Raw genomic sequence first — 27,937 nt, forward strand, 5'->3', positions numbered from 1 at the left:
ACTCACTGCCCGTGAGAAGAAGCTGTTCCTCAGACTGGTGGTGTTGGCTCTCATACTCCTGTAATTGGGTGACATGAGTTTAAAAGGCCGGCATCAGCTTCTACCTGCTGTAAATGAAATGTTTCACACATTGTAAGATCTCTGGGGGATGTTGAATGAAATTTTAGCGCAGATTCAAATCCCTTTTCTCCTCATATGTGACATGACACCTCCTTCGGGCTTTTGCATAGTTGAAGTATTTCTGGACACGTGCTCTAATGTCAGGTAATCTATTCTGTATAAATCACAGCCACCTTGCCTGGTCCGTCCACACGTTACCAAAGCAGTTTGAGTGGAAGCACGTTCCCTGCTGCAACGCGTCAACAACCCAGACCGTGTAAGTAGAAAAAGGCGGAACTCCCTTGGAGGGGAGGACTCTGTGTCCCTCTGGGTCCGTTAAGGTTTCATGTGCAGGGGAACTCTTGGGTTCAACAGTCCTGTTCAGCACCAGGCCGGGCTCTGGGGCGCTGCCGAATTTTCATCCTCACCTTGAAAGGTTCAAGATTTAATTTGTGGTCATGCAATAAGGACAGTCTAATATTACACGGAATTTGTTCAAGTCTAACATAAGGCAGAGAGATTCACCATTGGCAGAAATTGCCTGAAGCACCTCTTACAGTCAGAGAAAGAGGAGCAAAAGGGAGTCCCTCCAGAGTCCCTAAGTGTCTGAGAATGTGACGTGTTATATAGAGTCATGTTATACACAGGTATGCGCTGCTTAACGTCCATGATATGTTCTATGAAATTGCATGTTATGGACGTTGTGTGGACGCCATTTTAGCAAAGCTTTATGGGATACTGTGGTGTGGACGTAAACTTTTTATTTGTAAGTAGGGATCAGTGTGCGGACTGACTCGGGATTGTGGGTACAGAGATAGCGCTAGATCTGAACCCCGGTCGCTGGCTCTGATAACAGCGTGGCGCTAACTACCCCACTAACTGTTCCACCCTAGAATGCTAATACAGGCCAAAATAAATAAAAAACTATAGAAATATCTTAGGATAATTTACTCCGTAACGGGTTACGGTTCATCAGTCTCACAGCCTGTGGGAAGAAGCTATTTCCCAGCCTGGCCGTCCTGATTTTGATGGTCCTGTACCTCCTTTCTGATGGTTGTGGGGCGAAGGTACAGAGTGCTGGGTGGAGAGGGTCCTCGATAATTGTTTGACCCCCATATAAGCAACACTCCCGGTGAATGTCATCAGTAGAGGAATGGGAGACCCCAGTGATCCGCTTGGCTGCTCTATAAAACTCGGGTTAAACCACATTTGGAGTATTATGTTCAGATCTAGTCATCTCATTGCAGGAAAGATGTGGAAGGTTTAGGACAGGTGTAGAGGACATTTAATAGGACGGTGCCGTAAGCACATTTACTGAGGCAGCCTCTACTGCTTCCTTGGGCAGGGAATCCCACAGGTTCACCCCTCCCTGGAAAAAGCAATTCCACCTCATCTCTGTCCTGAATCCTGAATTCTGAGTCTCTGTCCCCTGGTTCGAGTCTGACCCACCAGTGGAAACAACTTTCTTCTATCTGAACTATCTCTTTCGATAATTTTACGTCATCATAAGGTCCCTTCTCATTCTCTGTAGTCCAGTGATTACAGACCCATCGACCCTATCTGTCCTGATGGACTAACCTTAGTGTAGCCGTTAGCATAATGTGATTATAGCGCAAATGACCCAGGCTTGAACGGCGCTATCCATAAGGAGTTTGTACGTACTCCGTGTGTCTGCATGGCTTTCCTCTGGGGGTTACAGTCTCCTCCCACTTTTCAAATTCTCAGGGATTTGTAGGTTTCTTAGTGTATTTGGAGCGCATGGCTCGTGGACCAGAATGGCCTGTTAACGTGTTGTACGTCTAAAAAACCACCTCATCTCTGCATCCTGGTGAATCTTCTCTGCCCAGTCTCCAAAGCCAGTGCATCCTTAGCTCCCACGATTAAAGTCTGTGAGAAGACATTAAAAGAACTTTGATGCTGTCATTGGGTTTCATTAGGGACATTCGGATAGCGTACTACCTAGTGCAACGTTATTACCATCCCAGTGACCAGGCTTTGATCCGACGTTCTCCCCGTGACCTTGATGGTTTTTCTGGGGATCCAGTCTCCTCCCACCCTCCATAACATACCAGGGGTTGTAGGTTAGTTCAAGTCAAAACATGTAAAGTTCATTGTCATCTGATTACCCAAGTATAACCCAATGAAGCATCGTTCTCCAGCACGGTCGGTGCCATGGGGGACAATCGTGGGAATGACCCCATCCTCCATACGCTCGTGGCCATCACTCGCTGTCAGACCCGCCTCCGACCCCATCACCAGTGTCCAGCTTGACGCACACTAGTGGCTCTCCACACAATAAAAGCAACCATTTTGGCTGCTATGTCGGAGGGATGGAGGAGAATTATGAAGCCCGGTGGATAGGACACCACCTGCACCCACCCTCCCAACACAGAGCGAGATAACGAGTATCGGATTGTGCACCCACCCAGTTACCCTAATGCCCTGCTCTGACATTCGTTCTGGCACCAAGCCTATTCTCCAGTCCTCGGGACAAGTCGCACAACCAGACCAGACACCAGACAAATGCAGGACAAGTCTTCATCTGTGCAAATAAATATAGTTTCATGAATTTGAGAGCCCCGGTGGGTCATTGAGCAGTACCTTTGGTCATTCAGCGTACTCACTGCCCGTGGGAAGAAGCTGTTCCTCAGACTGGTGGTGTTGGCTCTCATACTCCTGTAATTAGGTGGCACGGGTTTAAAAGGCCGGCATCTGCTTCTACCTGCTGTAAATGAAATGTTTCGCACATTGTAATATCTCTGGGGGATGTTGAATGAAATTTTAGTGCAGATTGAAATCCCTTTTCTCCTCATATGTGACATGACACCTCCTTCGGGCTTTTGCATAGTTGAAGTATTTCTGGACACGTGCTCTAATGTCAGGTAATCTGTTCTGTATAAATCACAGCCGCCCCGCCTGGTCCATCCAGACGTTACCAAAGCAGTTTGAGTGGAAGCACGTTCCCTGCTGCAACGCGTCAACAACCCAGACCATGTAAGTAGTAAAAGGCGGAATTCCCTTGGAGGGGAGGACTGTGCGTCTCTCTGGGTCCGTTAAGGTTTCATGTGCAGGGGAACTGCTAGGTTCAACAGTCCTGTTCGCACCAGGCCGGGCTCTGGGGCACTGCCGAATTTTCATGCTCACTGAGGTGAAAGGTTCAAGATTCAATTTATGGACATGTAATAAGGACAGTGTAATATTACACGGAATTTGTTCACGTCTAACATAAGGTAGAGAGATTCACCATCGGCAGAAATTGCCTGAAGCACCTCTTACAGTCAGAGAAAGAGGAGCAAAAGGGAGTCCCTCCAGAGTCCCCAAGTGTCTGAGAATGTGACGTGTTATATAGAACCTTGTTATATAGTAGAACTGTATGTTTTTTTTCAGGGCGTTAATACTTAATGTATGTAATATGCACACTGAACACTTCAAGATTTCAATTATTCTCATGTAATATAAGGAGAATGCTTTTAATCTGCCTTAAGGCAGAGAAAGGTTTGCCATCACTATAACTGGCCGAGTTCCCCTGACAGCCAGGGTAGAGAAGTAAAGGAAAGTCTCATCAAAATGTCTGTGGACTCTACTCCAACATTCCTGCAGCTGGACACACTTCACGTCCAGCATGCCCAAGTGCGGAGTTAAGGATGCGAATGTTGGAGAGGGCCTTGATAAAATAGTTGTTAGAAAGGAAGTAGTGATAGAGAAACTAATGGGACTCTTTGGCTTGGCTTCACGGACGAAGATTTATGGAGAGGTAATGTCCACGTCAGCTGCAGGCTCGTTTGTGGCTGACAAGTCCGATGCGGGACAGGCAGGCACGTTTTCAACAGATGCAAGGGAAAATTGGTTGGTTGGGGTTGGGTGTTGGGTTTTTCCTCCTTTGTCTTTTGTCAGTAAGGTGAGCTCTGCGGTCTTCTTCAAAGGAGGTTGCTGCCCGCCGAACTGTGAGGCGCCAAGATGCACGGTTTGAGGTGATATCGGCCCACTGGCGGTGGTCAATGTGGCAGGCACCAAGAGATTTCTTTAGGCAGTCCTTGTACCTCTTTTTTGGTGCACCTCTGTCACGGTGGCCAGTGGAGAGCTCGCCATATAAAACGATCTTGGGAAGGCGATGGACCTCCATTCTGGAGACGTGACCTGCCCAGCGCAGTTGGATCTTCAACAGCGTGGATTCGATGCTGTCTGTCTCTGTCATCTCGAGTACTTCGATGTTAGGGATGAAGTCACTCCAATGAATGTTGAGGATGGAGCGGAGACAACGCTGGTGGAAGTGTTCTAGGAGCCGTAGCTGATGCCGGTAGAGGACCCATGATTCGGAGCCGAACAGTAGTGTGGGTATGACAACGGCTCTGTATACGCTAATCTTTGTGAGGTTTTTCAGTTGGTTGTTTTTCCAGACTCTTGTGTAGTCTTCCAAAGGCGCTATTTGCCTTGGCGAGTCTGTTGTCTATCTCGTTGTCGATCCTTGCATCCGATGAAATGGTGCAACTGAGATAGGTAAACTGGTTGGCCGTTTTGAGTTTTGTGTGCCCGATGGAGATGTGGGGGGGGGGGGCTGGTAGTCATGGTGGGGAGCTGGCTGATGGAGGACCTCAGTTTTCTTCAGGCTGACGTCCATGCCAAACATTTTGGCAGTTTCCGCAAAACAGGACATCATGCGCTGAAGAGCTGGCTCTGAATGGGCAACTAAAGCGGCATTGTCTGCAAAGAGTAGTTCACGGACAAGTTGCTCTTGTATCTTGGTGTGAGCTTGCAGGCGCCTCAGGTTGAAGAGACTGCCATCCATGCGGTACCGGATGTAAACAGCGTCTTCATTGTTGAGGTCTTTCATGGCTTGTTTCAGCATCATGCTGAAGAAGATTGAAAAGAGGGTTGGTGTGAGAACACAGCCTTGCTTCATGCCATTGTTAATGGAGAAGGGTTCAGAGAGCTCATGGCTGTATCTGACCCGACCTTGTTGGTTTTTTGTGCAGTTGGATAACCATGTTGAAGAACTTTGGGGGGCATCCGAGGCGCTCTAGTATTTGCCAAAGCCCTTTCCTGCTCACAGTGTCGAAGGCTTTGGTGAGGTCAACAAAGGTGATGTAGAGTCCTTTGTTTTGTTCTCTGCATTTTTCTTGGAGCTGTCTGAGGGCAAAGACCATGTCAGTAGTTCCTCTGTTTGCGCGAAAGCCGCACTGTGATTCTGGGAGAACATTCTCGGCGAGACTAGGTATTATTCTATTTAGGAGAATCCTAGCGAAGATTTTGCCTGCAATGGAGAGCAGCGTGATTCCTCTGTAGTTTGAGCAGTCTGATTTCTCGCCTTTGTTTTTGTACAGGGTGATGATGATGGCATCACGAAGGTCCTGAGGCAGCTTTCCTTGGTCCCAGCAGAGCTAAAGCCAGACAAATCACCTGGTCCTGATGATATGCATCCAAGGGTTCTGAAGGAAATGGCAGAAGTTAGAATTGATGCATTGGTGGTCATAGACCAAAATTTCTTGGATTCTGGGCAGGTCCCAGCAGACTGGAAGACAGCAAATGTCACGCCACTTTTTAAGAAGGGATGTAGACAGAAGACTGGAAATTATTGGCCAATTAGCTTGACGTCTGTAGTTGGAAAAATGCTTGAAGCCGTCATTAAAGATGAAATAGTGAAACTTTTGGAATGTAAGGGTTCAATCAGGCAGACGCAGCATGGTTTTAGAAAGGGAAGATCTTGTTTGACAAACTTGTTAGGATTCTTTGAGGATATAATGGGTACGGTGGATAGAGGGGAACAGGTTGACGTTGTCTATTTGGATTTCCAGAAAGCGTTTGATAAGGAGCTGCACAAGAGACTTCTCAGTAAGTTACAGGAAAGTGGAGTCCGGGGAAGTCGATTGGCCTGGATTGAAAATTAGTTTTCTGACAGGAGGCAGAGAGTCGGGATAAATGGGAGTTTTTCAGGTTGGCAGAGAGTGGTAAGTGGGGTGCCGCAGGGGTCAGTGTTAGGCCCACAACTGTTCATCATTTGCATTGATGACTTGGAGGAGGGGACAAAATGTGGTGGACCCAAGTTTGCGGATGACACCAAATTGAGTGGAAGAGCAAATTGTAATGAGGATGTGGAGAGTCTGCAGAGGGATAGAGTTAAGCTGGATGAGAGGGCAAAGGTCTGGCAGATGGAGTACAATGTTAGTAAGTGTGAGGTTGTCCACTTTGGCAAGAAAAATAAAAGAGCTGAATATTATTTAAAGGGTGAAAAACTACACCGTGCTGTTGTGCAGAGGGACTTGGGAGGGCTTGTGCATGAATTGCAAAACATTAGGTTGCAGGTGGAGCAGGTTATTAAGAAGGCAAATGGAATGTTGGCCTTCATCGCTGGAGGAATTGAATTCAGGAGTAGGGAGGTAATGTTGCAACTGTATAAGGTACTGGTGAGACCGCACCTGGAGTACTGTGTCCAGTTCTGGTCTTGAGGAAGGATATATTGGCTTTGGAGATGGTCCAGAGGAGGTTTACTAGGTTGATCCCTGGGATGAAGGGGTTGACTTATGATGAAAGATTAAATCGTCTAGGATTGTATTCGCTCGAGTTCAGCAGAATGAGAGGAGATCTTATAGAAACATATAGGATTATGAAGGGTATGGATAGGATAGATGTAGGAAGGTTTTTTGAGCTGGCTGGGGAAACTAAAACGAGAGGACACAGTCTCAAGATTCGGGGGAGTCGATTTAGGACAGAGATGAGGAAAAATAGTTTTTCCCAGAGAGTAGTGAATGTTTGGAATTCTCTAACCAGGGAAGTGGTTGAGGCTGCCTCATTAAACATACTTAGATAAATTTTTACATGATAGAGGAATTAGGGGATATGGGAAGAAGGCAGGTAGGTGGAGTTAGGTCATAAATTAGATCAGCCATGATCGTATTGAATGGCGGAGCTGGCTCAATGGGCCATTTTTTGCCGACTCCTGTTCCTACTCCCTATGTTCACCTTTCAACATTCAAAATACTTCAGTGAGATCCCACCCCCCCCACCTCATTCTCCTAAATTCCAGTGAGTACAGGCCAAGAGCCATCAAACATTCCTCATATGATAACCCTTTCATTACTTGAATCATCCTTGTGAACCTCCCCTGAACCCTCTCCAATGTCAGCACGTCCTTTCTCAAATGTGGAGCCCAAAACTGCTCACAATTATCACCAGTGTCTTATGAAGCCTCAACATCACATCCCTGTTCTTATATTCTATTCCTCTTACCATAGAACACTACAGCACAGAAAACAGACCATTCAGCCCTTCTTGTCTGTGCCAACCATTATTACACTTGTCCCATTGGCCTGCCACCCCATCCATAACCCTCCAGATCTCTGCCATCCAATCTATTCTAAAAACTGAAGATCGAGCCCGCACCTACCACATCAGATGGCAGCCCGTTTCAAACTCCCACCACTCTGAGTGAAGAGCATCCCCCTAAAGATCCCCCTAAATTTTTCCCCCGTCAGCCTACAACTACGACCTCTTGTGTTTATCTCGCCTAATCTGAGTGCCAGCACCACGTCAACCTGCACTGTTGCAAAGTGCAGACAGTCCTCTTGCGGTGTTAGGGCAGTGTGACAGGAGCAGATTCAAGATCCTGAGAGCCGGGTATCACGAGCAGGGGTGCAGTGCTAAATCTTTAAGTACCGGAGCTCACCAAAAACGGAGACGAGGAGGTGCCCGGAGCCACCCCCGATGTACCTGGATTCACCCCCCCTGAGGTACCTGGATCCACCCTCTACAGCACTGCATCCCTAATCACAGGCCAGAGGCGAGATGAATGGTCAGGGTCTTTTCCCCAGGGTTGGGGAGTTCCAAGACTGTAGGATGTAGATTTCAGGTGGGAGGGGAAAGATTTTGCTGTCCTTGCATTTGAGAAATGTTTACACGTTCAAAACTGACAATTGCTATTTTCTTCTGTTGTGCAGCCCCTGCCGTGCCTGGTGCACCCGCCCGTTATAAGAGCACTCTGACAATAAGAACGGGCCCTGTGCCAGCACAACAACAACCTCGGTCGGGTAAGTAGAGGGAGAAGGGGTATCCTCGCACTGGTGCAGCCCATCAACGGTTAACCCACCTCACCGTACACCTCCCTTCGACCAACAAGCCGAACCAGCGTGCGTTGCGCAAGGATGTGATGTTGAGGGTTTACAGGGCACGGGTGAGAATTCACTGGGAGTATTGGGAGCACTTTTGGCCTCCTCATTTTAGAAAGAACATGCTGACATCGGAGAGGGTTCAGAGGTGAATGAAAGGGTTATACAAGGAGCAAAATCACGACGCTGGAGAAACTCAGCTGGTCAAATGGTGTCCTTTATATGGCAAAGATGAAGATACAAAACCAACGTTTCTAGGCAAACGTCGGTTCTGTATCTTTAAATTTTGCTATACAAAGGACACCATTTGACCAGATGAGTTTCTCCAACATTGGGTTTTTAACTTTGACCACGATAACTGCAGATTCTCAAGATTTACCTCGATCATATGAGGAATGTTTGACGGATCTTGGCCTGCACTCAGTGGAATTCAGGAGAATAATGGGGGGATCTCACTGAAACATTTCAGAACAACTTTGACACATCCAGGCCTTTCAACATTCAAAATGTTTGGATCACCTTCCCATTACCCCAAACCCCCCCATTCTTCGGAATCACAAGCAGTACAGCCCAAGAGCTAACTGACTGTAACACCCCACACTACACTCCATAACCCCCAAACCTGCACTCTGCGGCCCACTATGCGGCCCACTGTAACACCCCACCCTACACTCTGTGACCCACTGTAACTCCACACCCCGCACTCTGTGACTCACTGTAACACCCCACCCTACACTCTGTGACCCACTGTAACACCCCACCCTACACTCTGTGACTCACTGTAACACCCCACCCTACACTCTGTGACCCACTGTAACTCCACACCTCGCACTCTGTGACTCACTGTAACTCCACACCCTGCACTCTGTGACCCACTGTAACACCCCACCCTACACTCTGTGAACATTGAGCCATCACTGCAGCAGTTTGCGGGCCCCTGCTCTCCTCCCCCCCCCCCCCCCCCGCAACCTAACCCCATCTGATTGTGACCCCCAGCCCCGGAGCAGAGACCCCTCTCTCCCACCGATCGCGGCAGGCACTTTAGCCGAGGGTTTCATCGTGATGCCAGTGCGCAAGTACTGACATCTCAGGAGTAACTGGGTCGGCCATTTTCCTGTTCCAACCTCCGGTGGACGTGACCTGGTTAAGTTTAAATGGGTTCCTTGACTACTTCTGAGGTCGGTCGGGGATTCAGTTGGATTTGGACCATGCTGACCGGGTTGGACCCTTTCTAACTGCTGCGTGAGTGGGGCGGTAACTGGATTATTTGCCCGGTTAACCCCCATTTTACACGGCAGCTTGGAAGGGCCTAGTGTAACGGCACACCCTGCACTGCCACGTGTCCTTCACCCTCATTACTAACCTGTCCATTCTTTTCCTCACGTCATGTTCAACCTGTTCCTTTCCAATTTGCAGAGCTTTAATGGCATGTTACTATTTAAGACTTCAATGTTCAGATTTATTGTCAGAGTACATACAGGATATCACATACAACCCTGAGATTCTTCTTCCTGCAGGCCAGGCAGAATTTCTACTTATCAGTAACTGTAAACTGTACTCACGAAATAATACGTAGACAAAAGAGAGAGAGATGTAATCAAATAAAGAAATGTAAGCAAAAACAGTAAATGTTCAGTCATAAATAATTTGCAAGTTAAATCTTGAAATGAGTCCCTGATTGAGTTTGTTGTTGTGGAGTCTGATGGTGGAGGGGAAGCAGCTGTTCCTAAACCTGGTGGTGCGAGTCTTGTGGCCCCTAGACCTCTTTCCTGATGGTAGCAGCAAGAACAGAAAATGTGCGCTGAGTGGTGAGGGTCTTTGATGATCGCTGGTGCCCTCCGACAGCAGCATTCCCTTTACATGTTCTCAATAGTGAGGAGGGTTTTGCCTGTCATATCCTGGGCCGCGTCCTCTACCTTTAGGAGGGTTTTACGCTCAGGGGTATTGGTGTTTCCATACCAGACCATGATGCAGCTGGTTGGCACATTTTCCACCACTCATCTCTGTAGAAATTTGCCAGGATTTCTTTATTTGTTAAAAAAATTTGATTTATGAATCTTTAAAAATTTAGACATACAGCTCAGTAACAGGCCCTTTCGGCCCATGAGCCCGTGCCACCTAATCACACCCAATTGACCGACAATCCCTGGTACATTTTGAATGGTGGGAGGAAACTGGAGCCCTCAGGGAAAGCCCACACAACTCACGGGAACACTGGTGTTGCCTGGGATGTTTTATGCTCTCTGGTGAGTTGATGTTCCTGCGAATAATCAAGGTCTCGCTGCATCTTTTGACTTTCAAATGTGAAACGTCTGAATGATGAAGATTTTTGATTCAATGAGTTTGGTCTCCCCATTGCCGAAGAACTGAAACTCCTTTCTGTTGTCTTGTTGATAGCATCACGCACTCCAAGGCAACCCGCAGCATCAAAACCTTGCAAAATGCCCCTCAGAAAAAGGCCTTAATCAAATAATTACGAGAAAAGGACAGAAGGACAGTTGAAGGACTTTGCCAAGTAGATTGATTCTATGGTTAACGTTGATGCATTGACAGTACCGATACGTGGCACCGTGTCGAGAATTACGGAGGATTGTTTTAAGGTAGGTTCTTACAGAATTAATTTGACTTATCATGAGAATTAAAAACTCAACGCTGGAGAAACTCAGCTGGTCAAACAGTGTCCTTTATACTGCGTCGGCACCAGGACAAATGTTAGAGGTGTGGTGCAAAGCTCAGAGGAGGGGGGGTGTAAATGCCAAGAGCGCTGCCTTTATGGTGTCATGCATCAAACTGGATGCTAGATCATTCTCGTAAACCCCCGAGGGTGTGATGCAGGCTAGTGACACGGCCTGGGGCGGATGGAGAGTCGCTAGACTGCATCAAGCTAGTGACACCAGAGCAGGGGGGGTGGGTGGGGGCACAGCACCTTGCTTGGGGGAGGGCAATGCTCGCAGATGCCCCCACTTGGCGCAAACTCTGCCTTTATACAGAAAAGGTAAAAATACATAATCGACGTTTCGGGCTTGAACCCTTCATCAAGGTCTGGACAAATGTCGGCAGCCGTCCGAGTAATAGGGGTGGGGGAAGGTGAGGTTGCAAAGGCAGGAGGTGATAGGTGGAGAACAGATGGGGGGCTGCAGTGAGCAAGGGGAGGAAGGATGGCTGGGTGAATGGAGAGCTGACAGGGGGGAAGGAGGGGGGGAGAGGAGAGCAGGTCAGCAGAAACCGAGTAGTCGACGTTAATGCCGTTTGGGTGGAGGGCGCCCAGACGGAAAATCAGATGTTGTTCCTTCAATTTATGGGTGGTCTTGGTGGGATGGAACACCGGGCCATGGATAGACCTATGGCCTTTGGGAGGTCCCTGTCGCTGGTGCGGATGGAGCGAAGGTGCCTGCGCCCAGTGTCTCCGATGTAGAAAAGGCCACGTCAGTTCTGTATCTTTATATTTGCTGTATAAAGGACACTGTGTGACCTGCTGAGTTTCTCCAGCGTCGTGTTTTTACTTCAACCACCGTGTCTGTAGATTTTCATGTTGTATTTCTGACTTATTGTGAGAACCGGAAAAACTGGATCTATTTTCCTTAGAGCTTAGGACTTTGAGAGAGGATCTCATTGAGGTCTATAAAACCATGAGGGGCATCGATCAGGTGAGCTGTGCTAGTCATTTCCCTAGAGTGGGAAAATCAAAGATGAGACTGGTGGTCTGTGGATTTTATTGAGATGTTTGACGAGGTTCCCCATAGAAGTCTTGTGCAGACAATCATGAGGAATGGGGTCCATGGAAACCCGGCCATGTGGATTCCGAATTGGGTTGCCTGCAGAAGGCAGAGGGTGGTAGTAGATGGAAAGTTTCTGCCTTTGAGGTCAGTAACTCATGGAGTTTCACAGGGATTTCTTCTGGGAACCCTTGACTTTTGGTCAAAGGGGTGGGTACTGAGTTCAAGAGTCGAGAGAACGTTAACCACCCTTGCAGTATTGTGTTCAGTTCTGGTCACCTCATTACAGGAAGGATGTGGAAGCTACAAGGACGCAGAGCAGATTTACGAGGATGTCACATGGATTAGAGAAGGCGCCATGAATAAAGGTTTAACAGGTTAAGGTGGAAAATCAGACCATACCCTCAGGGGTTTACGAGAATGATCCTGGGCGTGAGAGGGTTAAGGTGTGTTGAGCTTTTGATGGTTCTGGGCCTGCACTCACTGGGGTTTAGAAGGATGGGGGTGGGGGTGGGGTGATCTTATGGAAACCTACAGACTATTGGAAGGGCTGGAGAGAGTGGGCATGGAAAGGATGCTTCCAGAAGTGGGAGAGTCTGGGACCAGAGGACACAGCCTCAGAATAAAGGGACGTCCTTTTACAACAGAGATGGGGACAAATTTCTTCAGCCAGAGGACGGTGAATCTGTGAAATTTGTTGCCTGTGGATGCTGGGTGATCAGGTGTATTTAAAGCAGAGGTTGACAGGCTGCTAATAAGGGTGTCAAAGGTTGTCGTGAGAAGACAGGAGAATGGGGTTGAAGGAAAAAGACATCAGCTGTGATTTGAATAGAGGGACAGACTCAATGGGCTGAACAATCCTGCTCTTACAATGTATGGAGTAGAGAATTGCAGTGACCAATTTAGAAAGCAAATCTTTGGAACAGATTTTGCAGTCTGTTCTCTTGTCTACAGCACTTTGTCCAGAGCTGTGGAAGGTGGGGTTAAGGAGGTAAATGGGTGAGTAAACCCTTCCCTTAGGGCGTTTTGCATCTGCTATTTACCCTTGGCCCTACCCCTGGTTTAAATAGAGGCCAGGCTGGGTTCAAACAGAACTGAGTACAATCAGAATCTTTGCTTCTTGTACAGATAGTCACACAATTTATTTCTCCGGGTCGATGAAAATGGACAGATTTCTGCCAATCGGACAGACTAGGTGTGGGCAGTGCCCAATCCAGAGGCTCTGAAACCACTGAGCGTCTGTACGAACCAACCTCCTTCCACAGTGACGCCAGCGAACTACAAAGCTCCAAGTTTCCTGCCGACAAGGATTCAGTTTCTTTTCCATCTAACGGAGGGACATGGTCTTGGAAAATCTTCTGGGGAGGCAACAGGCATCTGGCATTCACTTTATGTTGGATAAGCATCGTGTAGGGTTTTCACAAGGAGTCACATTGAATCAATAAAACCATCTGAGCTTTAGAGCCTGTGTACGTCCTTTCAGCTTTCACTGCTCACGTTCATCTGAAAGGTCTCTGCGGTAAGTGGTATTTAGCTCACTCTAAGGCAGTCACTGACATGTCTACCTATTGCCTCATGCAGTGCCAAACTGAGGCCCCCTGCAAATTGGAAGACAACACCACGTTGTTGATATCAGAGGGACCTTGAGGGTCCAAATCCATACGTCTCTCAAGGTCACCGCACAGGTAGATAGGATGGTTAAGAAGGCCTATGGGACGCTGGGCTTCATTAATGGGGTGGGGGGGGGAATTAAGTTCAGGAGTAGAGAGGTCATGTCGCAACTCTACAAATTTCTGGTGAGTATTGTGTTCAGTTCTGGTCTCCTCATTATAGGAAGGATGTGGAAGCTGTGGAGAGGGGGCAGAGGAGATTTACCAGGATGTTGCCTGGGTTTGGGAAACAAGACATGAGGCAAGGTTACCAGAGCTGGGACTTTTTGGAGCGTAGAAGGGTGAGGGGAGAGAGTAGAGGTCTACAAGATTATGCAATGCATCGATAGGGTGAACAGCCAGCGCCTGTTTCCCAGGGCAGGATCAGCAAACACCAGAGGACAAAGTGAAGGGAGGGAAGTTTAAGGGAGACGTCAGGGTTAAGATTTTTTTTACAGAGACGTGGGTGCCTTGAGGTGCTATCTATACCTTTCACAATGTTATACACATCTATTAAGTCATCCTTTCTCACTCCGAAGAGAAAAGGCCCAGCTCTGTCAACCATTCCTGTTTCACTGCTTGCATATGTGAAATAGAGTGAAATGCTTTGCATAGGCAGAGAGTTGCTGTATAATCCGGAGCAGTCATTAAAATGAGGAAGAGAAGCTAAAAGAATCCCTTCAAGTGTCGGTGGATCGCGCCATGTTCATTGATGTAGCCCCCTGTAGTGTGAATAAAAGCTCTCATGAATGGAGGAACCCTTATAACTAAGGGTAGGGTCTCACAGTCGTCTTCGGAAGGGTTCTGGGTTTAGGTGGGAAACCAGGGTTAACATTAGCACACATACCCTACCAGTGAATCCCAGTTCACTGCATTACCCCTTCCTGCAGAATTTAGGGTCTGTGAATGACGACAGAGAACATGGGTTCAGAAAAAAAAATGGATGAAACATAGTTATTTACAATTTATAGATTTAAGGGGGTCTGGAGATCCTGGTGGAGCACCTTAGGACCGGGGGGCCGTGGGCTCCGTGGGTCTCCTGGTTCCCTTGTGAGGGAGGAGAAGTGGGCTGGGTCTCCGGTTCGACGTGGAGGGGGGTACACTTTCCTCCTGAACAGGATACCCCGTGGCTCGCAGGCACTTGAGGCAACAGACCCTCTGTTCCAGCAGGTGCCAGGTCCCTGATGGAGATGGAGTCCTCCCTGGATATTCTGGGTACTCCACATAGGTGTACGTGGGATTGGAATGTTCAGTGCTGGGGGTGTTTCATTGCTGAGGAGGGTTCAGTGCTGGGGGGAGGGTTCAGTGCTGGGGGTGTTTCATTGCTGGGGGAGGGTTCAGTGCTGGGGGGAGGGTTCAGTGCTGGGGGAGGGTTCAGTGCTGGGGTGTTTCATTGCTGAGGGGAGGGTTCAGTGCTGTGGAGGGTTCGGTGCTGGGGGAGGGTTCAGTGCTGGGGGGAGGGTTCGGTGCTGGGGGGAGGGTTCGGTGCTGGGGGGAGGGTTCAGTGCTGGGTGGAGGGTTCAGTGCTGGGGGTGTTTCATTGCTGGGGGAGGGTTCAGTGCTGGGGGGAGGGTTCAGTGCTGGGGGAGGGTTCAGTGCTGGGGTGTTTCATTGCTGAGGGGAGGGTTCAGTGCTGGGGAGGGTTCGGTGCTGGGGGAGGGTTCGGTGCTGGGGGGAGGGTTCGGTGCTGGGGGGTGGGTTCGGTGCTGGGGGGAGGGTTCAGTGCTGGGTGGAGGGTTCAGTGCTGGGGGGAGGGTTCAGTGCTGGGGGTGTTTCATTGCTGGAGGAGGGTTCAGTGCTGGGGGTGTTTCATTGCTGGAGGAGGGTTCAGTGCTGGGGAGGGTTCAGTGCTGGGGGGAGGGTTCAGTGCTGGGGGTGTTTCATTGATGGGGGAGGGTTCAGTGCTGGGGGGAGGGTTCAGTGCTGGGGAGAGTTCGGTGTTGGTGGTGGGGGGTGTTTGTTTTGGAGTGAACAGTCCCTGATCCCCGGCAGGAAATGGGACCCTCGGCCACCCTTTCCCTCCGATCCTGGCCGAGCGACGCATTTCGTGACCGGACCCCTGATGCCGTTTGCATATCCCCCCTCCCTTCCCCGGTTCTCTTCCACCCCTGGGGGTGGGGGGATGTCTTATCCAAACCCCCGCCACTCTCTCCCTCTGCCATTCTCCCCCCCCCGGACCTGTTCCCCCCTTCCCCCAGACCAGTCGTTCCCCCCCGGACCTGTCGTTCCTCCCCGGACCTGTTCCCCCTCCCGGACCTGTTCCCCCTCCCGGACCTGTTCCCCCTCCCGGAACTGTTCCCCCTCCCGGACCTGTCACCCCCCCTGGACCTGTCACCCCCCCCCCCCGGACCTGTCACCCCCCCCCCTGGACCTGTTCCCTCCCCCTGGACCTGTCACCACCCCCACCCCCCCCGGACCTGTTCCCTCCCCCTGGACCTGTTCCCCCCCCCGGACCTGTCACCCCCCCCCCCGGACCTGTCACCCCCCCCCCGGACCTGTCACCCCCCCCCCGGACCTGTCACCCCCCCTGGACCTGTCACCCCCCCCCCCCTGGACCTGTCACCCCCCCCCCGGACCTGTCACCCCCCCCCGGACCTGTCACCCCCCCCCGGACCTGTCACCCCCCCCCCGGACCTGTCACCCCCCCCCGGACCTGTCACCCCCCCCCCCCGGACCTGCCACCCCCCCCCGGACCTGTCACCCCCCCCCCGGACCTGTCACCCCCCCCCCGGACCTGTCACCCCCCCCCCGGACCTGTCACCCCCCCCCCGGACCTGTCACCCCCCCCCCCGGACCTGCCACCCCCCCCCGGACCTGTCACCCCCCCCCCGGACCTGTCACCCCCCCCCCGGACCTGTCACCCCCCCCCCGGACCTGTCACCCCCCCCCCGGACCTGTCACCCCCCCCCCCGGACCTGTCCCCCCCCGGTTTGTGCCGTCACAGAGCGGAGCCTGACGTTTCCCGGGCCAGGAGGGGGGTGGTGGGGGGTCGCGCTCCCGCCCCCGGGACCAGACCGGGCAGCAGGAGGAGGAGGAGGGCGATGGACGCCAGCGACAAGAAGCATGGACTCCCCGCCGATGATTCCCGCGCTCCCCAGCCCCCAGGTTCGGGCCACCAGCCCAGGTCGAGCCCTGGAGGGAGGGCTCCGTGCGACCCCAACACGTCCCCAGATGGAACCTGCCCCTTTCCCACCGAATCGTCCGGCTCTGATGGTTAGTGTCCGTGGTGGCTGGGGTCCGTGGTGGGTCGGGACCGTTAATGGGTGGCTGGGGTCCGTGGTGGGTGGCTGGGGTCCGTGGTGGGTGGCTGGGGTCCGTGGTGGGTGGCTGGGGTCCGTGGTGGGTGGCTGGGGTCCGTGGTGGGTGGCTGGGGTCCGTGGTGGGTGGCTGGGGTCCGTGGTGGGTGGCTGGGGTCCGTGGTGGGTGGCTGGGGTCCGTGGTGGGTGGCTGGGGTCCGTGGTGGGTGGCTGGGGTCCGTGGTGGGTGGCTGGGGTCCGTGGTGGGTGGCTGGGGTCCGTGGTGGGTGGCTGGGGTCCGTGGTGGGTGGCTGGGGTCCGTGGTGGGTGGCTGGGGTCCGTGGTGGGTGGCTGGGGTCCGTGGTGGGTGGCTGGGGTCCGTGGTGGGTGGCTGGGGTCCGTGGTGGGTGGCTGGGGTCCGTGGTGGGTGGCTGGGGTCCGTGGTGGGTGGCTGGGGTCCGTGGTGGGTGGCTGGGGTCCGTGGTGGGTGGCTGGGGTCCGTGGTGGGTGGCTGGGGTCCGTGGTGGGTGGCTGGGGTCCGTGGTGGGTGGCTGGGGTCCGTGGTGGGTGGCTGGGGACCGTGGTGGGTGGCTGGGGTCCGTGGTGGGTGGCTGGGGTCCGTGGTGGGTGGCTGGGGTCCGTGGTGGGTGGCTGGGGTCCGTGGTGGGTGGCTGGGGTCCGTGGTGGGTGGCTGGGGTCCGTGGTGGGTGGCTGGGGTCCGTGGTGGGTGGCTGGGGTCCGTGGTGGGTGGCTGGGGTCCGTGGTGGGTGGCTGGGGACCGTGGTGGGTGGCTGGGGTCCGTGGTGGGTGGCTGGGGTCCGTGGTGGGTGGCTGGGGTCCGTGGTGGGTGGCTGGGGTCCGTGGTGGGTGGCTGGGGTCCGTGGTGGGTGGCTGGGGTCCGTGGTGGGTGGCTGGGGTCCGTGGTGGGTGGCTGGGGTCCGTGGTGGGTGGCTGGGGTCCGTGGTGGGTGGCTGGGGTCCGTGGTGGGTGGCTGGGGTCCGTGGTGGGTGGCTGGGGTCCGTGGTGGGTGGCTGGGGTCCGTGGTGGGTGGCTGGGGTCCGTGGTGGGTGGCTGGGGTCCGTGGTGGGTGGCTGGGGTCCGTGGTGGGTGGCTGGGGTCCGTGGTGGGTGGCTGGGGTCCGTGGTGGGTGGCTGGGGTCCGTGGTGGGTGGCTGGGGTCCGTGGTGGGTGGCTGGGGTCCGTGGTGGGTGGCTGGGGTCCGTGGTGGGTGGCTGGGGTCCGTGGTGGGTGGCTGGGGTCCGTGGTGGGTGGCTGGGGTCCGTGGTGGGTGGGGTCCGAGGTGGGTGGGGTCCTTGATGGGTGGGGTCCGTGGTGGGTGGCTGGGGTCCGTGGTGGGTGGCTGGGGTCCGTGGTGGGTGGCTGGGGTCCGTGGTGGGTGGCTGGGGTCCGTGGTGGGTGGCTGGGGTCCGTGGTGGGTGGCTGGGGTCCGTGGTGGGTGGCTGGGGTCCGTGGTGGGTGGCTGGGGTCCGTGGTGGGTGGCTGGGGTCCGTGGTGGGTGGCTGGGGTCCGTGGTGGGTGGCTGGGGTCCGTGGTGGGTGGCTGGGGTCCGTGGTGGGTGGCTGGGGTCCGAGGTGGGTGGGGTCCTTGATGGGTGGGGTCTGTGGTGGGTTGCACCTTTGATTGTTCGTACCTCTGTTATTCATTACTGTTACAAGCCCAGAGGACCCATAAACCCAGCAGCAGTAGATATTCACCAAGAGAAATGATCACTTAAACAAAAGTTACTTTTAATTATCTTTAAACATGAAAACAGAATCAAACTTTAACTTATCACTATTAACTTAAAATAACCCTCTTCTAATTCTTAGCGCATGTAAATGTACGTGTAATGTGTATATAAGTTCAAAAAAGTTCTTTGGTTCACAGTTCAATCTCACTTCTCATTCCTCCAAGTTCACTGGTTGCAGGAAATTCTTCAACTGTGCACAGAATTTAATACTTATAAAGTTCACCAGGCTTTGGTGCTTGAAATGTAAATCTTGAAACCTCAATAAGGTTCTTGTTGATTTTCAGAGAGAGATTTGTTGTTCTGGGACATCCACAACTGATTTACTTCCATCAGTGACCTCAGTGTCTTGCTGAAGAAACCTGCCCCGACAGGGTTCTCCAGATGATAACCTCTTTCTTTCAGGTCACCACAGAGTTCCTTTCTGTTTCGCTTATTCCAAGTGAAGCATTAGACAGCCAGTCCTCTCCTCTTGCATGAACCACAGGGGCTGTGACTAGGCCGTCTTCCACACTGGGAATTCTTGCCAGCTTTTCCTGTTTCAGTTCCAGCTGCTCTTGCTGGCTCTGTTTCCCTCTCTCTCCCTCCGAGACTGAGAGAAAGCCTGTTTGACTCTCTCTGCTTGCAAAACCACATGACCCGCTTGCAAAACCACATGACCCTCTTACAACAGCAAAACTCTCCTTTCAGACAACAGCGGCTCCAGGCTGCTTTTTCATCTGTTGCCTTGTTAAACAATAATCCCTTAGTTATGTCTGTTGAGCACTCTTCAAAGCTCTTGCAAAAAGGTGTGAGAAGCCACAGTGCCTCCAATATTTTAAATAAGATCTGTTTTAAAGTGTTTGCATGTGTCCTACTCAAACAAACCTTTCCCAATTTATCTCCCTGAAACATTTCTATATACTCTGTCACACCTTAGTCTGATGATTCATCCTTCTGATGGTTCCTACCCCTTTGGCTCTGACTTGTGAACCTCTAATGGTTCATTCCTCTGATGGCTGGTACCTCTTTTAGATCGTCTCTCTGATGGTTCATATCTCTTTTGGTTCATTCCTCTGATGGTTTGTACCACTGATGGTGCAGGCCCACCTTGCAATGGTCCTCTCTGTCTCCACCCCCACCACATCTACCCACCATCTTTGGGGCTCTTGAGGTGAGCAATAAGTGAGGAAGCACCAACTCTCTCCTACATCCAGCCCACGCTCTGTTCTCGCTGCTGCCATCAGGGAAGAGGTTTAGGTGCCACCGGACTCGTACCATCAGGTTCAGGAACAGCTACTCCCCCTCCCCCATCAGATTCCTCAAGGACAAACTCATTTATGGGAAAAAAAAAACAACACTGGAGAAACTCTGCTTATCAAATAATGTACTTTATAAAGAAAAGATAAAGATACATAACCAACGTAATGTCAGCAGTTGTCTAAATAAAAAGGGTGCGGGGCGGGGTGGAGGGGCGGTGAGCACGGTCGTAAAGGCAGGAAGTGAGAGGTGGAGAAGGGAGAGAGGGCACAGTAGGCCGAGGGGGGATGGCTCTGTGAGTGGAGAGGGATGGGGGTGGAGAGCTGACGGAGGGAATGATGGGGAGGAAGGGAGAGCCAGGTTAGCAGAAACTGGAGAAGTCGGTGTCAATGCTGTCTGGGAGGAGAGGGCCTTTTCGGGAAATCAGACGCTGCTCCTCCACTTGGCAGTGGTCCTCGTGGGATGGTATACGAGGCCACGGGCAAACGTGCGAGTGTGGGAGTGGGACGCAGAACTGAAATGCTTCGCCACTGGGCGGTCCCTGTCACTGGTGCGGACGGAGAGGAGGTGTTCAGCGAAGCGATCTCTCCTTTAACGACTCATATTTTCGCACTTTATTGATTAGTGCACAGTCAGTTTGTTTACATTTCTTTATTTGTTTACACTCTGTGCACTTCCAGGAAGTGGTAATTCTGCCACTCACGCAGGAAGCTCAGGGTCGTATGTGATGTTGTGCATGTATTCTGGTCCCAATGATGTCCTACAAGACTCAGCGTATGATCGACACCTCTGTTGATATCACGTTTTATGTTCTCTCCAAGTTGATTAATTATGTCTGTAGCTCAAAGGCAAATATGTTAAAATTTGGAATACAGGGAGTCCCCGGGTTATGAACGTCCGATTTACGGATGACTCGTACTTACGAACAAATTACGCCCTCAATTTGCGCGTGCACATAATGTTACCTTCTGGTATGCAAGACATCGATGGAACGAGAGTAAGTGCTAACTTTCGATCACGATCTTTCCCATCGAAACTGTTTTAAAAAGATTGCCTTTAATGTTTTTTTTCATAAACATTTGACTAACTGATGCTAAATAAGAACTGTATGTACCTTTTCCAACTTACCTACAAATTTGACTTAAAGACACTTAGGAACGGATCTTGTGCGTAACCCGGGGTCTCCCTGGACTTAAAAAAATGGAACAAAATAACATCAGTCAGCCTTTTTCACACCGCGGACGAGCGGTCGCCCTTCTTGGACCCGGGCGAAGTTCCCGGGAAGGTAGGACCTCCCAAGCCTTTTCATACCATGGACCAAGTTCCCTGTAATTTGCCCTTCCTGGTGATTGAAGGAGGTCACTGCCCCCAGCGATGACGTAGTGAGTGACGCATTATGCACTCACCAGAAGTCCTGCCGGATGTCGGATCGCACAGTAAGAGCGGATGAGGCTTTTCCAAAAATCAATAAAAGTAATGCTTAAATGGTTAAATAAACCAAGCCATTTAATCCATTCCTATTGCACAAACACCCCTCCCTCATATGTCTTCTTCCTTGATTGGTGACACTGCACGCAAGCGCTGACATTGCAACGCTTCCCCTCCTCGGCCATTTGCCGATTCAGACTTCAGGGAGAAGGGTGGCCTGGGGAAATTCCTCAGGTCCACGGTCCAAGTGCCGACATTTCCACCCAGGCAGCGTAGGACGGCCCAGTGATTGTCACATGAGCTGAGATGGAATTTGTTCAGTGCGCTATCCAGCAAAGTCAATTCACTCAGCAGTTTACTCATGCAATAATAACAAATAAGTGAACATCTTCATAAAGTCTCAGTGTGGGAAGCAACAAGATGCCGGAGGAACTCAGCAGGTCAGGCCCCAATCCAAGGGCGACCTCAGTAAATCTATTTAAGACAAGCTTGGATAGATTTCTACATAAGGGATATGGGGAAAAGGCAGGTGGATGGAGATGGGGCGATCATCAGATCAGCCATGATCTCATTGAATGGTGGAGAAGGCTCGAATGGCCGACTCCTGCTCCTGTTACGTTCTGATGTGTCTGAGAAACCTGAATGAAATATGGTGGGTGGAGTGAGCGGAGTGGAAGCTGATGGGTGGATGCAGATGAGAGTGGTAAGTCGAGAGGTGATCAGGTCGAGGTCAAAGTGCAACAGGTCATGTGATGACATAGGAATCAAATATACACTATATACGTTGACTTTTGCCTGATGTAAGGTAAACAAAGTTGAAATGAGCATCGCCTGACGAGAAAGAGAAGCAAAAGAGAGTCCCTTCAGAGTCACGGAGTGTCCGTGGATTCGCTTCCAGGGCCCCTGCAGCTTATTCCTGTTCGATCCATTGGCTGCCCGAGCTACAACACGATCAGGAGGCCTTCAGTGCCCGAAGCCCCTTCAGGAGCCCTTCCTTTGCCCTCGGCGCCCTTTTGAATCCCTGGTTCAGATACCTGGACCCCTTGAGCCAGCCTCTGGCTGCTGGTCCGCTGACAGGCTCACCGTCCTGTAGGGTTCACCTCAGACAGGGTGCCCTCTCCGTTTCGTGTGCCCTGCACCAGACTGCTGCTCTCCTGAAGTCTGCAACCCCTCAGAGTAGCTGTGGCAAGCTTGTTTCCTGTGGTAGGGGAGTCGAGGACGAGAGAGCATGACTTCAGGAGAAAAGGGTGTCAATTAAAAGCAAAGTCGCAAAGAAATTTCTTTAGCCAGAGGGTCGAGAGTCAGTGGAACCTGTTGCCACGGGCAGCCGTGGGAGCGAGGTCGTTGGGTGTATTTAAGGTCGAGATTCACAGATATTTGATTAGTCAGGACTGGGAGCGGGGCTGAGTGGAAGGATGGATCAGCTCATGATGGAATGGCGGGGCAGGCTTGATGGGCCAATTGGCCTACGTCTGCTCCTATATCTTGTGTTCTGCTGCCCAACAGAGGTGCCACCATCTTGGGCACAGACCTCCGTGGTTACAGGATGTTAAAAAAACACAGTTGGGTTCTCTAACAGACTGTTTAAAGCCTGCGCGGAGCCGCCTACGTCATGACCAGGTAGCAGGACCCTGCAGAGTGGCAGAGGATCGAGAGCAGCAGGGAGTAGAGAGGGACAGTAGAGCTAAAAGAGTGAAAGGTATCGAGAAGAGTGCAGGTAAACAGTACAATGGCATCAGATTCTGCTCCGGTAGGGTCCATTCAAGACTCTGATAACAGCAGGAAAGATAACGTCGTTCAACCTGGAGGTTGCTGCTCTGCCACAGGTATCTTTGAGCGAGGTGCTTCTTTGCAGGAAGGAGGTTAGTTGTGGCAGATCATTGACTTGTACACGCCAGAAGTCATTCTAATGGGTGCAGAAGTTTTGGGGGGGGGGGGATTTCTTCCCAATCTTGGTGAGAAAGTGCAGGTGCATTATATATTTAATTAGACAAACAGCTCTGTAACAGGGCCCTTTTGGCCCGAGAGCCACCCAATTAAGCTGCATTGCCCCCAACCCCATTCATTGTGAAAGGTGAGAGGAAACTGGAGCCCCTGGGGAAAACCCACGCAGAGACGGGGAGAACGTACAAATTCCTTATAGACAGCGCGGGTCGCTGGTACTGTAATAGTCCGCTGTGCGAACTGTGCCACCTTGATTCTTATTGGTTAGTATGATGATGTAATGGGGGGGGCGTAATGGGGAGATACTCCACCCTACTGGTATAGCAGATGGAGATGGTGGTTCTAGTCTGTTAATAAAAGCCCAGTATTAGTATAACACTTGTCTGGTCCCTGTCTATGGCGTATCAGTCAGTCATGTGACTTTTTGTATTAAGTCAAGTTTATTGTCATCTGATTGTACAACCCGATGAAACAGCGTTCTCCGGTCCTCGAGGTAAAACACACAGACACACACACAGACAAACAACACGTATACAGGGCAACCAGTGGTTGTCAACCTTTTTCTTTTCATTCACATCCCACTTTAAGTAATCCCTTTGCCATCGGTGCAATGTGATTAGTAAGGGATTGCTTAAGGTGGGGTGTGGGTGGGAAGAAAAAGTTTCTTTGCTGCGTGGTTCTATGGCTAAGAAGTTGAGCTTGGGAATGGTGTAAAATATGACACACATTTCAATCTGCCTGTGGTTTCTGTTTTGTCTTTAATATCCAATCAAGGCACCTTCTAATAGACGTAAATGGAGATTGAGAGGATGGTGACAGGTCGAGGCAGGGAAAGAGTGGGATACTACAACAAGCACTTGAAGGACGTCCACTTAGAGCAGGGGTGTCAAACTCCAATTCACAGAGGGCCAAAATTAAAAACTTGGACTAAGTCGTGGGCCAAACTAAATATTTATTGAAAATTTTCCACAACATCTGCATGTTTTCTCTTCTTTCAACATATGTAATGTTAAACTTTTTCTTATTAAAATAAATGTTTGATAATAGTTTTGGTTAAACTCTTTCCAGAAGAAGCTTTAACAATTGAGAAATAAAATATTCAATAAATAATATTTCTCTCTAGCCTTTAAGCTCCTTTTAAATGTATTTTTTTTCACAAGCCGACAAGTCAAAAAAAAACTTGCTTCAATGAAAATCCAATCTTTCAACTATGAACAGTCCAAAGTGAACCAAAGAAAATATTAATCCAAACTTAGCTGTGATTTACTCTGATGCACCTGGGTCTAAACCAGATACTTGGCATCTCTTAGATGTAAGTTCATCAAACTCTGGGGTCAGAGTTTGCCTCCCACCTGTCTTGAAAGGTCCTGTTTTCTGTCTTTCGTTTGGCCATTTTTCGTAAGGGGTTTATTACATGTGAGTTAGGCGACAGGTCGCAGATACTAATGAAAGTAAAGAGAGGAGGTGGGCGCGATTAGCGGGCTGACAGGCCGGCGCCAACACATTTGCAAAGCATTCTGGGATTTGTAGTATTAGCTGTGCGTGCGCTATACTGGCGCGGCGGCCAGCGGGCCAGCTCTAATACATATTTGATATGATCTTGCGGGCCAAATATAATTATATCACAGGCCAAATTTTGCCTGCGGGCCTGAGTGTGACTTAGAACATCCCCTTCCCTTCCCTCCAGCCAGAGGGTGGTCAATCTGTGGAATGTGTTGCCACAGGTGGATGTGGAGGCTGGGTCATTGGGTGGATTTAAGGCAGAGATCGGTGGGTTCTTGATGAGCCAGGGCATCAAAGGTTATGGGGTGAAAGCCGAGCAGTGGGGAAATGGATCAACTTGTGGTTGAATGAGGGCGGCACAGTTTGCGCATCGGTCAGCGCCATGCTGCAACGGCACCAGCAATCAGGGCCGGCGGTTTGACTCTTGCGCTGTCCCTAAGAAGTTGGTACCTTGTCCCCGTGTCTGCGTGGGTCTTCCCCGGGATGAGGGTGTCTCCGGTTTCCTCTTACCGTTCGAAACATTCGAGGGGAGGGAGTTGTAGGTCAATTGGGCGCCACGAATCCGTGGGCCAGAATGGGCCTGTTACCATGCTGCATGAATGTCTAAATGGCAGGGCAGGCTTGATAGGCTGAATAGTCTTATGTTCTTAAGCAGCATTAGGTAACAAGTTTTGTTTCACAAGCCAACTGTAAATACTTCTCTCTTCCAAACATTATTTCTTTCTCTCGGTGACATCTTAATTCGAATAAACTTGTGGTCCAGACACTTAATGTCATTGGGAAACTACATCCTGCTAGTTTCATTACATTGGAACCACTATATGACAATTAACTCTCATTCTCTGAAGCACCTCTCACATGTTGGGAGGAAGAAACATCTTATTTTGAAACATAATCTTAACTTGTTTTTCCAGCATCAGGTGAAAAGAACCAGAACACATGATGGAAAAAACATTTTTTACTTGACATTTTCTCCAGTAAATCAGGTAACTCAAGGTTCCTTTGTTGTCATGTAATAGTATGGGACATGTAATATTACATGTAATTGCTTTCTGTCTACCGTAAGCCAGACTCAGTCGCCTTTAGCGTCACCCAGCCCCCCCTTACAGTACGAGACGTAAAAGAGAGACCCTTCAGAGTCCCTGAGTGTCCGTGGATTCCCGCGGCCACTGCAGCCGCACAGTCTCCTGATTGATCCATCGGCTGCCTGGGCTCCAGATCCGCTCTCCGACAGCCCATTGCCCCTCTCTCAGCTGCTGGGCCCCTCGCTGGTCCGCCCTTGGTACTCACCGTCCTGTTGGGTCATCTCCCCTGCTTCTCCTTCTCACTGAGACAAGGGGGGTGTTCTCCCCATTAATGGTGCCCTGTGCTGGTCCGCTGTAGCCTGCCACCACCAAGCACATGCACTGCCATCTTGGGCCCAGACCCGTGGTTGCAGGATTTTGGTTGAAAAATACTGTCAGCTCCCCTAACAGGCTGTTTGAAGCATAGACAGAGATGTCGGCCTCTGTCCCCGCTCCCCGCGGATCTGCGCTCGCAGCAGGGCTGCTCTTCCAGCAGTTTCTTTGTTGTTGTCCCTGATGATCTTTGGAGAAAAGTAAACAGCATTTTTGAGAGTCATTAGAATTGGGAGATTTTACACCATTAGGAAAATATCAATGAGATTGAAAGAGTGAGGTTTTTAAACCTTTTTCTTTCTACCCACATGCACTTTAAGTCATCCCTGTGCCATCGGTGCTCTGTGATTAGTAAGGGATTGCTTAAGGTGGGATGTGGGTGGGAAGGGAAGGGTGAGAATCACTGCTCTGGACCCATTTGTTACTGAAATAGTGAGAAAAATTGTCTTTGGCCCATTTCCTTTGGAGTTCTGAAACCGTGCACATAACAAGTCAATGAGGGATTATTGATTAAAACAGTGGTTTTCAAACTTTTTCTTCCCACCCACATCCCACCTAAGCAATCACTTACTGATCACAGAGCACCAATTGCACAGGGATTACTTAAAGTGGGATGTGAATGCAAAGATAAAGGTTGAAAACCATGAATTGACTTGGATGTTGCCGGGACTAAAGGAACAGAGTTACAGAGAAAGGTTAAACAGGTTCAGACTTTATTCCCGGAGCGTAGACGAACGAGAAGAGATTTGATAGAGGTTTACAAAATGATAGCTCATCAGGGGATATAGATTGGGTGATTGCAGGGAGTCTTTTGCCCAGAGTAGGGGAATCTGTAACCAACGGACATAGGGTTAAGGCAGGGGTTCTCGGTTGTCTTTCCACTCACCTTAAGTCATTCTGTACTAACCACAGAGTTCCAATCCCATAGTGGTGGTGGTGGGGGAAGGTTGAAAACCATCAGTTTAAGATGAGGGGAGAGATTTAACATGAACCTGAGGGGTAACATTTTTACACAGAGTGCAGTGGTTCTAAGGAAGGGGCTGCCAGTGGAGGTGGCTGAGCTAGGACTATTGCAACGTTTAAGAGACATTTGGAAGGATACATGGATAGGATGGGTTTAGAGGGATATGGGCCAAACACAGGCAGGAGGGACTAGTGTGGGTGGGGAACTTAGGCTGGCATGGGCAGGTTGGGACAAAGGGCCTGTTTCCACGTTGTACGACACAGCAACAGTCACCAGATTGAAGGTGGACCCCTTCTGAAAATTCTGCCCTGCTCAAGAATCAAGACACGGCTGGTGTAGTGGTCAGCGCAACCCAGTTAAAGCACCAGCCATCGGGATTGGGGTTCAAATCCCGCGCTGTCCATAAGGAGTTTGTGTGCTCTCCCTGTGTCTGCGTGGGTTTTCCCTGGGGGCTCTGGTTTCCCCCCACCTTTCAAAATGTACCGGGGCATGTAGGTCAATTGGGTGCAAATTGGGCCGGTGGGCCGGAAGGGCCTGTTACCATGTTGTAGGTCTAAATTAAAAAAAAACAGGTTTTAGTTCAGCCCATTTGCCGGAAAAATCACTCATCGTTTGGGGCACCTGCAGAATTCTGCATTCCCCGCAACTCACTTGTGAGGGGAGGGAGGGTTGGGGCTGGAGTGGTGGTGTTGAAGCCATGACCAACATCACTGATGTATCTCCTCATATCTTCCAGGTGCGGAGATGAGGTCTTCCTTGTATGGCGGGCCACTGGATCATCTTACCAACTTGATGCCTCTCTCAGTGATTTCTGTACCCATGCGATACCCATTAAAGTTAACCTGCTGCAGAACCAAACTTGTGGTGTTGCTCTTTTTGCTTTCACGTCCCTGGTCAGCACCCTGCTTCAAACAACG

General features: G+C 50.7%; 2 protein-coding genes across 27 annotated transcripts in view; both read left to right on the forward strand.

Annotated features, from left to right (window-relative positions):
- Positions 1-13,375, forward strand: part of LOC138751964 (trichohyalin-like) — a 122,671-nt gene extending 109,296 nt beyond the window's left edge. For 25 of the 26 annotated variants that reach the window (XM_069915010.1, XM_069915026.1, XM_069915027.1 and 22 more), the window contains 5 exons: positions 290-376; positions 3,007-3,093; positions 8,031-8,120; positions 10,596-10,798; positions 13,043-13,375. In XM_069915010.1, coding sequence (XP_069771111.1) covers positions 290-376; positions 3,007-3,093; positions 8,031-8,120; positions 10,596-10,663 — 332 coding nt within the window. In that variant the 3' untranslated portion in view covers positions 10,664-10,798; positions 13,043-13,375. Of the gene's footprint in view, positions 1-289; positions 377-3,006; positions 3,094-5,072; positions 5,096-8,030; positions 8,121-10,595; positions 10,799-13,042 lie in introns of those variants that run through there. The other variant, XM_069915028.1, reaches the window with a different exon arrangement.
- A 3,095-nt stretch (positions 13,376-16,470) lies between these two features.
- LOC138751967 (uncharacterized) overlaps positions 16,471-27,937 on the forward strand; it is a 115,747-nt gene continuing 104,280 nt past the window's right edge. The window contains exon 1 of the mRNA XM_069915041.1: positions 16,471-16,776. Coding sequence (XP_069771142.1) covers positions 16,605-16,776 — 172 coding nt within the window. The 5' untranslated portion in view covers positions 16,471-16,604. The remainder of the gene's footprint in view (positions 16,777-27,937) is intronic.

The sequence above is a fragment of the Narcine bancroftii genome, chromosome 1 (genome assembly GCF_036971445.1).
Source record: "Narcine bancroftii isolate sNarBan1 chromosome 1, sNarBan1.hap1, whole genome shotgun sequence".
In the NCBI taxonomy this organism is placed as follows: Eukaryota; Metazoa; Chordata; class Chondrichthyes; order Torpediniformes; family Narcinidae; genus Narcine; species Narcine bancroftii.